The 17,074-nt window shown below is 43.6% G+C and overlaps 1 protein-coding gene across 5 annotated transcripts in view; it reads right to left on the minus strand.

Moving 5' to 3' along the window:
• commd10 (COMM domain containing 10) overlaps positions 1-17,074 on the minus strand; it is a 117,600-nt gene that overhangs the window by 94,681 nt on the left and 5,845 nt on the right. For all 5 annotated transcript variants that reach the window (XR_013772053.1, XM_079270048.1, XM_079270047.1 and 2 more), the window contains one exon: positions 16,389-16,499. Coding sequence is in view for 4 of the 5 variants with exons in the window: in XM_079270048.1 (XP_079126174.1) it covers positions 16,389-16,499 (111 nt within the window). In the remaining variant the exon portion in view is untranslated. The remainder of the gene's footprint in view (positions 1-16,388; positions 16,500-17,074) is intronic.

Below are 17,074 nucleotides of genomic sequence, written 5' to 3' on the forward strand. Positions count from 1 at the left end.
TAGAGAAGTCATGGAGAGCCAAAGTCAGCAAACTTCCTCAGCAATGTCAGCTACACAGAAATACAGCATCTATGTGAGGTTTGCAAACATGGTCGTACCAGACCAAATCAAATAAGGCTGCAGCAGCAAGAAACCCAGAGTGTACTGGATGAATATTCATTTGCACTTCAGATTTTAGACAATTTGGTCAAAAAATTTCAAACATCTGCTGCTTCTGGCTTCTCCAATGTGAAGGCTTGCTGCTTTTCTGAGTTTCACATCATTGTAAATTTAATTATCAGACAGCAAAAAAATAGTTTGAAGTCCCTTTTGGAAATTGTGATGGCATTTTCACTCATTTCTGACATCTAACAGACTAAATATTGAGTCAGTAAATAAATAAAAAATCATCTTAGTTGCATCCCTAAACCCTGTACCTTTTTTACTGACAAAATTCAGAAAATTAGACAAGCAGTCAGTGCCTCCACATCAACCACAGGATATGTGTTGTCCCGATCTCTGAATAACATCCATTCAAATATCATGACACAATTTCATTCAATCGACCGTAGAAGCCTAGAAGACATGATACAACATCTGAAGTCATCCTCCTGCTGCTTGGATATTCTACCAACACACGTTTTCAAAAATATTTCAAACTGCATGACCACTGATCTTTTACAAATTGTAAACACATCCCTTCTCTCAGGTGTCTTCCCACAAGCCCTAAAAACTGCAGTTATTAAACCGCTCCTAAAGAAGGTTAGTTTAGACTCCGCAACGATGAAAAATTATAGGCCAATATCAAACCTCCCATTTTTGAGTAAAATAATTGAAAAAGCGGTTTTCCAACAGCTGACCAACTTCTTGACCGTAAATAACTGCTTTGATGTTTTCCAGTCAGGCTTTCGACAGCACCACAGCACTGAAACTGCTCTTGTTAAGGTTTTCAACGACATCCACTTGAATATAGACAATGGCAGAAGTTCAGTCTTAGTGTTACTAGATCTCAGTGCTGCATTCGACACGGTCGACCATGCCATACTCCTAGAAAGACTAAAAATCTGGGTGGGACTCTCTGGCACAGCACTTAACTGGTTTGAATCCTACTTGAAGGGCCGAGAATACTTTGTGTCTGTGGCTGATTACACATCAGAGCCGACTAAAATGACATGTGGTGTTCCCCAAGGTTCAATACTGGGGCCTCTTCTGTTCAACATCTACATGCTTCCACTAGCTCAGATTATGGAAAACAACAAAGTGTGTAATCATAATTATGCAGACGACACACAAATCGACATAACTATGTCACCAGGGGACTATAATCCCATACAAGGGCTGGCTAACTGCATTGAACAAATCAACAACTGGATGTGCCAGAATTTTCTTCAATTAAACAAAGATAAAACAGAAGTAATTGTTTTTGGTACCAAGGACGAACAATTGAAAATCACCGCTCAGCTTCAGTCACTGATGTTAAAACCCACAAACCAAGCCAGAAATCTAAGTGTAGTTATGGATTCAGACCTCAACCTGAACAGCCAAATCAAGACAATTACAAAATCAGCCTACTATCACCTGAAGAATATATCAAGGATTAGAGGACTTATGTCTCAACAGGATTTGGAAAAACTTGTCCACGCATTTATCTTCAGCAGACTGGACTACTGTAACGGTGTGTTTACAGGTCTCTGTAAAAAGTCTGTCAGAAAGCTGCAGCTGATTCAGAACGCTGCAGCTCGAGTCCTCACTAAGACCAGGAGGGTGGATCACATCACTCCAGTCTTTCCACTGGCTTCCTGTCCAGCAAAGAATTGACTTTAATATCCTGCTGTTGGTTTACAAAGCACTGAATGGTTTAGGGCCAAAATACATCTCTGATCTGCTGCTACCTTATGAACCATCCCGACCCCTCAGGTCGTCTGGGACCGGTCTACTTTCTGTTCCCAGAGTCAGAACTAAACATGGAGAAGCAGCGTTCAGTTTTTCTGCTCCACATATCTGGAACAAAGTCCCAGAAAGCTGCAGGTCTGCTGAGACCCTCAGGTCATTTAAATCAAGATTGAAGACCTTTCTGTTTGCTGCTGTCTTTAATTTAACCACATTCAATAAATATATTCATCAATTTCCTGCATTTCTGCATTTTACGACTGCATTTTATTTCTTACACTGTTTTTTTTAAATTGTTTTGATGTTTTGATGCTTTTAATGGTTTCATGTGAAGCACTTTGAATTACCTTGTTGTTGAAATGTGCTATACAAATAAACTTGCCTTGCCTTGCCTTGTACCGTCACTATTTAAAGGAGCAGTGTGTGAGATTGAGTGGCATCTAGTGGTGAGGTTGCAGATTGCAAGCAACAACATAACCGTCCGCTCACCACTGCCTTTCCTTTCCAGGCGTGTCGGAGAACTACGGTGGCCTTCAGGTCGAGATAGGTACCTTTAGAACATTACTCCCACTAGGAGCTGCTCCTATCAATACTCGGTTCTCTTTCATTACTTGGTTTAAAAACAAATAAATTCAGAACAGGATTAGAATTTATTTATATTTTGCAAATAACGAAATGTAGTTTCTAGAGCAGCAATAGTAATGTTTACAACAGCAAAGTCTCTATATAAAGTAATTACTGGAAACATCTAAAATGTCAATATAATAAATAGCATTCATGAGTTTATAAATGATAATCAATAATGAAGAAGTCATTCCTCCGGTCCTCCTGGCTGCTTTGGCTCAGCCAGCGGGGAGGCTTGTCCGGGCTCTCGCGCTGTGCTTGTGTGTAAACACAGCGGACGAAGTCGATTGAATTAGGTTTCGCTTTTGTTTACATGTTGATGCTGGTTGAACAGATGTATTGATAAAGTATTGGCTTTTTACTGGTGAATGGTTGATTGCAGTAACGAGCAAAGTTGTCATCAACTGGAGTGATCTTCACTTCCCCTGGTTCACGTGAGTGTCTCCACCGCAGCCTCTGAATGCTGACTTCGTTCCGTGTGTGTGTGTACTTTGTGTATATGTGTGTGTTTGTGTAGTTGGAGGAGATCAGCCCCGACAGAGAGAGCAGAGGAGATGCTCGCTGCAGCGGGATAATAAATTACACCACAACACTGAAACGTACTACTATAAAGCACCAGTAACGTCGGTGCCTATAAATACGCCGGCCTATAACAATTCAGCACTGGTGCCCTTTTAATACAGAGTTTCGGAACGCATCCTTTAGGTAATGTAAAAAATGCGAAAGGCTCTCGCTAGAGACGAAAACATAGATATGCATATTATATTCCATTTCAGCCAATTAATCCCCCTGAATGTTACACACCGTCCCTTTAAAATACTGCACACCTAGTTCCAGCACGTTGTTAATATAAAGCTGCGGCTCTTAATGGTGACATCAGGTGTCTGTTTCAGCAGCATTTGACAGCCTCATCATACATCATATAACGGCACGCGCTGCAGCGTCTGTGTATTCAGTGTGCATTGAGATGTCACGACGGCTCCACAGGGCCCTTCCTCACGTCTGCTCCTGTGAGCCTCGCTTTCAATACCTCCATTAGCCGTGGGACACGCATTCATTAAAATGTTACATACCACTAATAGCAGGTGACACATGTGGTGCTGTAAACACACAAATTGTCATGGGCCCCAGCTGTCAATATGATGTTTGCTCCAATTATAACAAAGACAAATGGGGGGGTGGCGGGGGGGGGGGGGGGGGGGGTTCATTAAGGTGTAAAAAAAACAAACAGAGGAGAGAGATGGCAAAAAGAGATATGTTGAATATTGAAAACATAAAGATGACAGATTGCAGGGATGGCCAGATAATGACACAAAGAAATGGTACGGAGGTGGCAATGACGGAGTGGGAAAAGTAGCCTTTCATAACTGATGGAGGGATCATTTCTTATCTATTCATATGTCACGGTGACTCATCCTTTAGAGCAGCCAAAAATAGCTTTTCCCACCGACTGCGCAGGCAGGCACGCACACACACACACACACACACACACAGTCTCTCCTCTCATTCATTCTCCTCAACTGAAAGACTGAGCAACAATCAGAGGATGTGCAGCAGAGGGTGGGGGAGTGAGGGAGGAGTTGGGAGTGTTGTAGTGCACAGGTAAAAATCACATGTGAAAATGTTTAATGGGGAGAGAATTACGTTGAATAAATGGCTGGATGTTCCTAATAGAGGCCTGAGAGCTTACATGTACTAGAACGGTATTATAATTTCATTGTTACTGCTCTGTTTGCAAGAAGGCAGAATGTAAACACAACTACTTTTGTTTATATATATATCATATAAGTGCCTTATGATGTGATACGATGTACATCCAGAAAGCCTCACTTCAGCAATATCTTGAATAAAGAAGGTCCAACAGATGTTTAAAAGCAACGTGTACAGTATATTCTATTTAAATGGCACCTGACTAAGGGAAAAAAAAAGAAATGTCTGGAAATAGCACGGTGCTTTCACTTTGTTTGGGTGGGTGCAAACACTGAAAGGAGACAAATCACAAAAAACTGTGGAACCCTGAATTGGGATGACTGGAGCTGGCAGTTTATCCGTGGGCAGAGGGAGCTCTGCCTCTGCATACTGTTTATCCGAGGCTTACTGTTTACAAGACTTCCAGCTCAACCCCCGAGGCTTTCAACTCTTGTATTTAGGCCATGCCCACACCATCGAGGACACATCGGAAGATTCTGCGAAACATGTAAAAGCGGGTTTCTGCCATAGAAAGGTAGAAAGAATATATTCCAGTCGGTTTCTAAAAGCTTGCAGTTTGTAAAAAAAAAAAAAAAGGGAAATATCTTCTTTCTTGAACACCTGTGCTTGAGTCCATCTTTTGACTTGTGAAATAAATGATCACAGGAAGAGGAGGCAGTGGTAGCAGAAAGTTGAGTTGATATGTTTCCCCCTATACAAAGCTGGAGAGACAAACTAAATGGAATATTCATACTTAGAAGTTTATGTTGCGTGTTTGGTATTCACAGTGCATCGCCTTTTATCAACCAATAAGAGCTGCAGTGCTCTGCAGTGAAAATATAAATATGGTTATATTTATAAAAATATAACCATATTTTCACCCACGCACTGATCTAACATTTCCTAAAAAAAGGCCACCCCCGGGTATCTTCTTAAACCGAAAATAAATGGTTAAGCGCCTCGAAATCGGGACGCTTAACGCTGCAGAGCCAGGGAGAACGGAAACATTCACCGGCTCCAGCGCCAAGATGAACGAGCCAAGCAACACAAGCAGTGTGTGAGCCATAACACGGCGATTACGACGGTGGTGGCGGCGGCGGCTGGTTTATGCAGTCGCCTGATACGGAGAAAGAGGGAAAGGTGCCGCGTCATGCCAGGCCTCCGCTGCCAAGCCCGTAAACTCTGTCGGTCATCCAACAGAGCTGGGAGACGGTGCTCTGACTGACGAGCAGACGGCGTGGGAGAGCTGTGACTGCATTCTGGCCTATCCTGGTGATGATCAACAAGTCCAAGTTCATCGAAGTTTCTTCCTCCAAACTTCACCTCAGAATCTGCTCACTACGACTCTGAGAAAGCATTTGGGGAAAAAAAGCTGCTTCGACCTTTAATCTTCTAAATGTGCGCGGCGTGTCTTAAACAAGGAACCGAGGCTACAGCCAATGTGTAGTGTGAGCCTCGCCGGACCATCGGCGTGCCAGGTTTCTAGCATAAGTGGCACTCAACCCCTTCAGCCAAGGGCTCCTTTTTTAGAAACAGTAGGTATTTTAATGTATTAGCTTGGCACGGGGTTGGAGTGCGGGGGGAGGGGAGGGGGGTGTCACGGGGCAACAAACCGAGCTGTGTGTGTGGGGGGGGGGGTTCGCGGCTCGCACAAGACGAGTAACGGCCGCTATTCACGACTGTAAGGCCCCGTTTTTTCCACTGCGTGGCAGAGCTCGAAGATCGCCAAGGTAGCCAGCCTGTGCCCCCATGGTATGTAGACACTGTCGCTCTCATGCACAAGGACAGAGGACGAGGGGGGGGGGGGCTAAAATGTGTGTGTGAGAGAAAGAGCGTTATAGAGAGAGAGTTGGGAGAGTTTACAGTACAGCTTCCAGGAGACAACGTCCGCTGCCCCTCCGATAAAGCAAAAAACATTTCATCACTAACCGACAGGCATAAACATGGCGTCATCAACAAACACACTGTAGTTATGATAAGAGACAGTGATGTTTTCCACCTCTTTGCAGTGTTATTTCAGTTGTAATCAGATATTTATTTATGCATTTGAATCACAATTTAGCAAATGTTTTCACTATAAGTTTGTGCTCGTTTTAAGTTCGGTAATATGTACTATGAAAAGAAAGCGTTCTGTAGAATATCATGTTTATAATCCTCACAGTGAAGTCTTGCATACACCGCTTTGATTCAATTTAAATGAATACACAAGCACAGTATTTCACTCGCGCTTTACACTCCAGAATTGTATTATTTTTTACTCTTCCAGACTATTTTTTCCCTTTCATGTGCGTAAGGACAGGCATACCGAGGACTGAGGCTGCTGTATTGTAATGAAAGATGCGGTGTGACGTATCGAAAGGTATCGGTACCAAAAAAGCGAAACCCAGCTCGACCAAACACGTGCCACTCTGAGCCCAGAGAGCGTTTTCTAAAGCAATACTTTAACTTTCAACTAGACAGCCGACGCTGAGAGGTGGGGTGTTGAGTGAGACGCTGGTGACAATTTGTTCATACAGGCGGAGGAAGCCCCATCCCCGTGCCCCATCATTGCATGTGGGATGACAACAGTGCCAGGCTCCAACCCACTCATTAGAATCATTATTTCAAGGACGGGAAGAAGCCTAAAGCTCATATCCTTTCATTGCCATTCCACCCCGTCTCAGTGGGATGCAAGCAGACGCAGACGACCGACGTCAACATGAATTGCAGCACAATGCAGAAAACCAAAAGAAAGCCGCGATGATCAAAACTGCATGAATAACAATGCCCGGACCTGCTAATGATGCGAACATATATCTGCATCAGTACAAATATTCTGCATGTTAAATGAACCTAAAAAAACATCAGCCAACTTTCACTGGAATGAACGGAGGTGATTTGGCTCCGTGCTTCTGCAATCAGCGCGTCTTGTTTAAACTGAAATAGATTTTTCCCACCCCGGCATAGTTCAGCCAGAGCAGCCTCTCTGAAATGAACTCCAAAAGCAACAAAACAAACACACACACGCACACACACACACATCTGAAAATCGGAGTCTTGAGCACTCTTTTACCAGCGCTACCGGCTATGGCAAAACGGCACCACATTATCAGGGGATTAATGATTACTTCACGAGACGAGTGTGAAACAAAACAGGCTGAATCACCCCAGAGAAATAAAAGCTGATCACAGGACTGGAGAGATGTGGAAATAAAAAGGAGGGCCGTTAAATCAATGAGATTTAAAATGGGAGTTGCAGTTGGATTTGCGGGGTTGAAGGCTTCCCTATCTGGGTGTCAAGGCATGTGTCGTGGGTGTGCTGAACAACATCCAAACATCCCCAAAACGCCCCGGGCGCCTTTTGAGAAGCAAAAGAATCTGGGAAAGGGACTGGCTGGGGGAAAGCAGGAGAGGCGGTAGAGGGAGATATAGAGAGTGTGTAATAGGGAGAGAGAATCAATGGGTGCCATGACATCATCGTATGGCAAGGAGCAAGGAGGCGAGGAGCAGGGGGAGAGAGAGAGAGAGAGACAAGAGCACCCACAGTCGCCCATTCCGCCTCTCGGGGCCCATCCTCTGGAATGGATAAGAGGCGAACAATGCGCCCCCCAATGAATGGCATCCCAAATCCCACAGGAGAAAAAACAAATCACCAGTGGGAACGAGGGGAGGGAAGGAGAAAATAGACGGAGTGAGTGAGTGAGAGAGAGAGAGAGAGACCCTTAAAAAGATGTGCACACAAAGCAACAAAGCATCTCGGGACATGTAGAGCAAGGCAAGTAGAGATTGAGGACAAAGCCGCCTTTGTCCCTCCAGGCTGGTGGGTGGCTCGGCGGAAGGATTTGAACGCAACAGCGTTTACATTCGGAGCTCTCCGATATATTGATCGGGTCGTGTAATCCCTCAAGCGATCAATGGGAAAAGGTTGGATGGACTCCGGCTGTTTGTCGGGTTTACATGACGGGGGGCACGTGGGAGGCGGAAACGGGGCTTCGCGCCACTCCTCAGGTGAGCTTCGAGGTTGCACTCGAAGTTTGGCCCGCCGCTCGAGATGCCGGTTTGACGGAGGAGGCGCGGGGCAGGGTGGGATGTTCAGGGACCCTCCGATCACAGCACAAAGTCAAAATGGGATGTTTAATTGCATTCCTCATCACACGGCGTTAATAAATAAAGTCACAGCCGTCACTGGGAGGGCTTGATTTGTGTGTTTCCACGCAAGTTGTGTGTGTGCGCATTCAAGACAAAGAGCTTCCGCTCCTCCGTGATTACAACACTGGCGCTGGAAGCCAGAACAGAAGAAATAAATTAGAATGACAAGAAGGGAAGTCTTTCATGTCTGATGCTTTGATAACAAAAAAACTAAAAGAAAACAAGCAGGTTCCCACAAACTAGAATAAGTCGGCTCATGATTTCGGAGCTAGCTGGGGACAACTTGACACAAAATGGAAGATTCGCTCATGAATAAGTCACAAATGAAAGAAGAGAAAAAGGACGAGCTGCGTTCTGACATTTATTTATTTTTATTTTATTTATAACAAATAAAAGAAATTAAAAAAAGGAAGATGCTGAGAAAAGAGGCAGAGCATGTGTTGAAGTAGAATAAACACAAGTGTGAAGGAGTCAAAGAAAGTGATGAAAGAAGAAGAAAGGCTCTGATCTGGCAGAAATGTGATCTTTCTGACAATTCAGAGGCTCTTGTGTATGAATGAGCACAATTAACAGCAGGGCAGCTGTGATGCTTACAGACGCTCCTACGAGAAACGCCTTTATGAAACGAGATACAGCTGGAACGTCATTTAAAGCAGACGCTGAAAGCACACTGAACTACTTTGGCATCCAGTGAGGGGGGGGAAACACTTGTTTTCTTGTTTCTTGGGCTGCAGGAAATTAAACTACGGTTTTGTTTTTCAATGTATCGATTTGGTCGTACAATGTGACATTTAATAAAAGAACTGCGTGCAGTTGAGATGCAGGAAAGTTTGCTTTTGAATTGAATTTGTAATGGAAAAAGTGGAGACGAGACATTGGACCAGAAGTCCAGGACGCAGGTCTCAGAGAGAATAATCATTGCCTGAACGTATACTGAAATAAAACGTACCTCAGTGTACAGGGTTGGAGAAAGGCTGCGGCTAACCTCTTGACTTTTTCTTTTTTAACAACAAATGAATCAATTGGTCCACAAAATGTTGCTCGTATTGTCCAGATAAAACAGTCCAATACTCTCACATAATTCATTTGATACAAAAACATACAAAAACTGTGAATCCTCACATATGAGAAGCTAGAACATGAAGGACTGGGGTGCTGCTGCTTTAATACAAATGCCACAACAGTCTACAAAGTCATTATCAAGTTCATTATCAACTATCAATTTTAGCATCCTATCAAGTATCTTGGGGACTCCCACTCTGGGAGAGACATCTTTGTTAATACATTTTGATTGAATGTTCGAGGGAGAAACACAAGAAAAATCTGTTTGGGATTAGGTCTTGAAGCTAGATTAAGTTCACTTCCCCCCCTTTTGCGGTTTAAAACCCAAAGGAGCTTTGCAGTATCAATTCTCATCAAGTCGCTCTACAGCTATCAGTTAAACATTTCCTTTGAAGTCTGAGCCAGCGAGTGGAAGCTACATCAGCTCACTAGCTCTTTCCCCCCCCTGTCCCTTTGGCTTTGTGGCCTCGCGTGTCCACAATAAATATTGAAATCGGCGGCGGATGCCTCGCAAGTGGATGTTCTGTGTTATGAATGTCACCCTGCTCTTGTTCGGCGGAGCGGCGGCTCACTCTAATGCCACAGGACAGAGAGAGAGACACCACGACTGGCGAGGGATTTCAACTCTCAGACTCAAAGCGACAGAGTGCTACTCTACTTGCATGTTTATGAATAAAAAAAGAAGATGGATCCTGAGGGGATAAAAAGAGAGGGCGAAAGCGATAGAGAGAGTGAGCCAGCACTCCATTTCACCAAACGTTCAGCGTGCCCCAGAAGAAGTAGAAGTTGTTGTGACGTCACCCACTGGTTTGAGGACTGCCGTTTCGATGTCTCGAGTTGGGCCATCGCCATCTTGGGTTTTTGCAACCAGACGTGATACTAGAGGGTGAAGCTACCGAAGTACAAACAAACTCTGGATTAGGTCATTTTAGGTGACCAGAAATGCTACTATTAACTTTTACAAACGGCAAACACACTGTGAAAGGGTTAAAGGTTAAAGACGAGAACACGGACAACTCCAAGACCGGACAACGCTGTGGAAACGACCTGTCAATCACAAGGTAGCCCCGCCCTAAAGCATACCCTGCTTTATGGTCTTTTTGACTCAAAATTGACCATCATTTACTCAATGAACATCATGCTGTATTGAAGAAGACTTAAAACTAGAGATTGAGACCACAAACTGATGTTTACTGAGGTAATGAATCAAGAGAGAAGTAGAGTCATCTTCTCATAGACTTCTATACAATCCGATTACGTTACGTTTTGCAGGAGTCGCCCCCTGATTGCCATTATATAGAATGTTAATCACAGTGTTTTACATACAGTAGCACACACGAGTACAGTAGACTCAAAGGAGTCAAAAAAAGAGCAAAAAAGATGTTTTCTTTGGGGTAATCCGGTTTTTTTTCTGTAAGCTTAAAGCCATTTAGATCATCCAAACATGTTGCTTCAGGTGCTGACAGTCAGTAGAACTATGTAACCTCTGATAACGGGTTTTGAGAATACTTTAATGTCTCGTTTACAAGCCAGAAAGCTTGGGAACCCCTGAGCGAGATGACTCCTCCTGACGGCCCGTGGTACTGATGGTATGGGAAGTCTGCCTGTTGCATATGTCTGGAACACGGTCGCTCTTACGCTCTTAATGTCAACCGCAGTCCATGACGGCGCCAACTACCATATCGTCTTTCCCCGTAAATGATTTGTCAATGCTTGGCAGTGTTTTAAAAACAAAACAAAGCAGACTGTGCCAGCTGTTTTAAGAAGATGATACCCACTCATTAAAAGCCTCCTCATTATCTCTCCATCAAACACTGAATATGTTCTTTTCCTCCTGTCTCATAGCATACCTGGAGCTTTCTACTGCACAAATGAACTGAATGTATGATTACTGCTGCTCATTCTGTGCCCAATATCTTTGAAATATGACTAATGGCACTTACGCTTACCTTGATCATATATTAAATGTTTTATTCATAATGTCCCTCTTATTATCGTCATCTTATTTTTAGCTACTCTTTGCTTGTTCTCCTCAGGCTTACTTGTTCTGTATGTTTTATGTTGCATGTTAATATTGTTCAAGAAAAAGTTGATCACGAAAGAACGATGATAAATACATGTTTCCTACATTGCTCAATCATCTGAAAATGTTAGCAGCTTAGTCCGAAACACAGTTGTAAAGACTTAAATTGCTGTTCACTCATTCAGGCTTTCACCACTCAGGCTTCTTCTTCAACCCCATGTCAGATAATTGTGGTATGTGTGCGAGTGTGTGTGTGTGTGTGTGTGTGTGTGTGTGTGTGTCTTGGCAGAGAAGCAGGCATCTTAACCTACAAAACAAATGATGTTTTTCTTCTGTAATCTTTGTGCATCATATTCTTAGAATCTCCTTTTCCTCAGCAAGAGAGTGTATTAGATATAAAGTGGCCGATTAACCACACAACAACATAGAATGTTGTATTAGTGAGTGTGTGTGTGTGTGTGTGTGTGTGTGGGGGTGTGTGTGTGTGTGTGTGTGTGTGGGTGTGTGTGTGTGTGTGCGACACGCTCCAGCACGAAGCCACGTACTGGCGTTTTTACTTGCTTCTCTTCGAGCACACCTTCATGCCACAAAGACCAGATCTCTGCAGACAACACGGCTCATAATTAAAATGAGTAGATTGTGCAGACCTACTTCTATTTCAAGGTCTGAGCGGTTGGAAAGGAACTGGAGTCTGGATAGTGTGCTTAAATCACAGATAAAAGCACAGATTCATGGTGCTTCTTTCGCGTTTTAATGAAAGGGAAACTCTGCACATCATTGATACAACTGTAACTGCCTGACGGGAAGAGCCATTCCATCCAGAACATGCTACTATTAGTACTTCTACTATACTGCCATTAATCCATAGTTCACATCCAATTATGCAGCTCTCTGTCTTTCCAGATGTCTCATATCCAGAGAACCATTGATCCGATCCACTTCACATGTGGCGGGTATTTAGCCGGGGACCCGAGGGAGTGCTTCTGTCCAATTTGGTGCAATTTGGACACGCGATGTGTTCAATATTAAAAAGGAACTTTGAACAAGCAAGCGAACAGCGATTCAGCAGCGGGGGCGGGGCATCAGGGCTCTGAGTCCAGCATGTCATCCGCAGCTTGCTTTACAACAGAACTCTTCTTCACTTCCCTGGAGGAAACACGAGCATCAGCGCATAGCCAACAGGAAGCAGAATCAAACCGGTGTAACCGGGAGTACTTGGGTGTGTTTTTCCACCCGCAGTAAGACAGTATCGAGTCTTACAGCAGGGAAATACAAACTCATCACACTAACAACGTTACCACCAGCAAAATAATTCTGCTATTTAAACCGATGCTCTGTTTTACAACCGCAGTGGTTATGTGAAAACAAATTTGCATGTTTGGAAATAATCTCCACGAAGTGAATTCCACCAATGTTTGTGGCTGGTCAGATCAGTGACTTTGGTTTTTTTCGGGTGCGTATTTAGTGATTTTGGGGGCCCAGGCCAACACTGTCTTGCGTTACTCTTTCTCTAACTGGGAATGTTGGTATTTGCACTGGTGGAAGACTCAAAACATTTTTTTTAATGCCGCACAGTAAAAATCCTGCTTTACAATTTGTACTCAAGTGTGGAGTGAAAGAGAGGCATAATCAGCACAATGTACCTACATTTACTGAGCATCTGTTCAAGGTAGAGCCTTCAATTCCAATACAATAAGAATATCATGGCTCCACATTTCAATTGTTATATGTTTAAAGTCAAATCTGAATCTGCAACGTAACCCCGGAACATTTCTCTGTCAAGTAAATGTAGTACTACAATGCTTCCCTCTGAGGTAGAAGTACACAGGAAGAAGTATACAGTTGAGTTGCATGTTTTGTTTTACATGAAGTTGGGCCTTTTGTAAGTTATTTCTGGGTACAATGAGTAACAAACTTCAATAGGTTTCATATGTAAACATCATAATGAATCAGGTAGCCTACATTGCCTCACGGTAAAGTCTTCCCCAGGTGAACAGAGTGTATTTAACCAGAGTATCTGACCGTGAGAAGCCACCTGAGCGTGTGATGCAACTATGTCATGGCAGGTGTATTCCTGAGGACCAAAAGAAGCGCAGTGTTGAGTGTGAAGTTGTCTGTATGAGCGGTTCTTGAGGAAGCTCCTGTTAGAACAGCCATATTATCAACGGGCACTGCTCTAGTTAACGAAGGAAATTGACACAACTCCCCCACTCTCCTCCGCATGTATTATTGTTGTCGTTGTTGTTGACGCCTATACCCATCCTTCTCTTCATCCTTTACCAATGTCATCTCTCTGTTGTCATCCTCCAATTTTCCTCATCCCCATTCCTATTTTTTCTGCATCCTTCCCATCACCTTCCCCTGCATCCTCATCTTCTTCCTTCACTTCCATGCTCAGATCCTTCTAATGCCTCAGCTGCTTCTCTTTGGGATAACAGACGAGCTGTGCAACAGGTCTGGTGTCATACCTACAACGATGGAGGCCATTCCCACCCATCCTTACGGGGATAAACTGGAGATCTCACCCTTGAAACATTAAGGGGTGGGGGTGAGGGTGAGGACATTCACCAGTGAGCGGATGTACAGCAACTTTCCACTGAAGCCGATACAAATTCAGTTTAGAGACAGAGCAGCTCCCCTGGGTGGGGTGTTATACGCCGACTGCTGCGCGGCAGCAGGAACAGTGATCTATAAATTCAATATATGTCATTTTGGAGGCAATAAATGCTTCAATGAAAACAAAAAACAAAATCTGAACAAAAAAGCGGTCCCCTTATTTGTCCAACATCTCCTCCACTGTACTGTGGATATACTGTGTGTCACATGAAGGAGATATGAAAAGCTCCTGGGCAGTCCTCCTCCTCCTCCTCCTCCTCCTCCTCGGGGAGAGTGTTAATGAAGCAGGAGGCTGGTCAGATGGGGGAGTCTCTGACTCTCCACCTCGGTTCCACACAATCAATAATATACAGACGGCCACCCTCGCCTTTTCCTCTCCTCTCCTTTCATTTTCTTTCCTTTATCCTCTTCATCACCATTATTTTACTCCCTATGTATTTTCACTCCATCTCCCTCTCCCCTCATACCTCCCCTGACCCCTGTCACCTGTTATCCTCTAATTTCTCCCTTTTTTCCTTCCCCCTTTTCTTTTACACTGTTGGCAGTGAGGATGTTGTAAATCTGCCTCGTAATTAGCATGACACTGGCAGCTGAGTGTCACTTGTATTCGCAGCTAATTTACTCCTCAGTCATGGGAGCAGCAGTGTTTTGACAATCCGGAAGCTGCACCGAGCAATTCTCAGAGAGTTTGGCAGGAGACAAAGTTACTGTCAGGAAACTGTGATTTGAAAACACACCGGTGGAAATGAAAAAAATAAAAACCATGCACGCTCAAAACACAAAGTTAAAGGAGGTATCCTATCCATCTCTCAGATACTTTACTGCCCACCAGGGGCGCCTTTCCGACCTGTGAGGCAACAGTGCCCCCTGCAGTTCACCGGAGGAGGTGAACCCCGGCGACGCTCAGTGAAGTTGGTCCTCTACACTTTAACCAGCCCCCCCCCCCCCCCCCGCTATCTCCTCCCACAAGGGGAATTGTGTAAGTGAATTTAAATAAATGAATGCCTCTTCTGCTAGCCTCAGGAAAACACAGCAGAAAATAGTCCAAAACAGAAACAGAAAAAAATAAAATTTCAAACTGCTGTCACATTCTCAAAGAACATATATATATATATTTTCTAGCTCAAGCCTATAGGCCCGCATTTTAGGACGGCAGCGATTTGAATATGTCATGCCTAATTCCACGTTTAGGCTGAGCCGGCATTCTCTGGGGACTGAATACAAAGCAGCCTGAAAAGAAAGACACTTGACTAGTCAGCTGAAACAACGTTATCCAGGCTTCGGGGCATAATCAGTCCCACCATTTTGAAACCAAAACTGCTTTGAAAAAAACAAAAGCAGTCATAACTAAAATAATTTCCAGCATCCAAGCCAACAAAACAGCTGCCCTGTGCAGCATTTACAGTCTGCAGAATACAGTTAAAATATTTGTCAAAGCATCGAGGGCACTTGACTCGTGTTATCTGGCTCAGCATGTGGGCACATTTGAGGTCGTTAGAAGAAAGGAAACATTAAGTCACAGCTTGGTGAGGTCTCACTCCTTCTGCTCCAGCAACAGAGCAATGCTTCTCCCAGTGGAAAAGAAAGAAGGGAGTGAGCGGGGGGGGGGGGGGCTCATGAGGTCTTGGCTATTAGAGTAACTGCACAGCATTAGCTAATTGGGATCCAAACAAACTCCTCTGAATACCAATGAATGGGAACAGGGAAGCGCTACAGTGGGAAATCTAAAGTCAAAACCATATTTGTATCATGGTCCTTGGTGTTTTCTTTTTCTTTTCATCATACAAATATTTAGGGCAAGGATGCTGCACCAAAATCCTGTATGTAATATGCTGCTTTAAATTGACTCCATGCAAAGACCGAGTACTGCGAATATAAAGGAAAACATATATAAGCACCAGTAATAAGGCACACAGACTGAATCTAAAACGTATTGTCAACAAGCCTGGATACAGTTCAAAGCTAGTCCCCCCCCCCCCAATGAATGCACAGTATATCCAATTGTAGCTGGAGAGAAAAGTCTCCCGAGAGAACAAAAACACCCTGGAGGTTTCCGATAACAAGCTCCCGGATCTCTGGTCTTTACACTACAGTCACTCTGCAGCCAGATGTGCGTCTACCTCTGGGTCAAGACAGACACCAGTGGGATTACCATCCATTAGCAAAGAAAGAGGGACAGGTTGGGGATGCTTCTCATTTGGCATAAATAGGGAACAGTTCTCTGTGTCCACTCTGGACAATACGTTTGTTTTTTTTTAAGTAGCTAGTGTGAATAGTATTAGGGAAGCAGAGCAAGAAAACTAATGACAGCTGTGTAGTCTGTGTATGTACGCGCGTGCGTGTGTGTGTGTGTGTGTGCGTGTGTGTCGGTTCACACCTCAGAGTCTTCTTTGCGAAGCCCCAGTTGGAGGACAGCACTGGGAGACTTCAGTCTGGCTTGGCTGGACTGGGCCATCTGCAGGTTCAACTGCCAGCCGACATACTCCAGCTGCAACACACAAACGGAGCCAGTTGAATCAATTTAATAGATGCCCTTGATACTTTTTTTTAATTTTTTTTAGACTCTATGAAAAGCTGTTTCCCACAAAATAACAGCCCATGCTGAATTCCTAATGAAATATATGTATATTTATGAGCATATTGATATTGCATTTGGGCTTTTTTTCCCTCAAACGCTCACCATCTGACATATTTTCATCGCTACTCAATCATTACTATAGTTTCATTCATACAAAGCTCTTTGGAATCGATGATTTTGATGAGCACTATATAACTTAACTTAATAACATAATAATCAGAAACGAAAATAGGGAGATCAAACTGTTAAATATAAATTTTTGTACTCATTAACTTCGAGACATTCTGTTGTATTTGGTCAAGGGCTGTCTATAAAGACTATTTTACAAATAATCGATTAATCGCTATCGGTCTAAAAAAACATCACAAGATAGTAGAGTACACGGTGATGTCATCAACTGTCATCAACTGTCCCAAACACAAAAATATTCAATTTACTATAACGTAAGACCACAAGCAGCAAATTGGCACATTTGACAACCTTGA

This window comes from Melanostigma gelatinosum (assembly GCF_949748355.1).
Source record: "Melanostigma gelatinosum genome assembly, chromosome: 6".
In the NCBI taxonomy this organism is placed as follows: Eukaryota; Metazoa; Chordata; class Actinopteri; order Perciformes; family Zoarcidae; genus Melanostigma; species Melanostigma gelatinosum.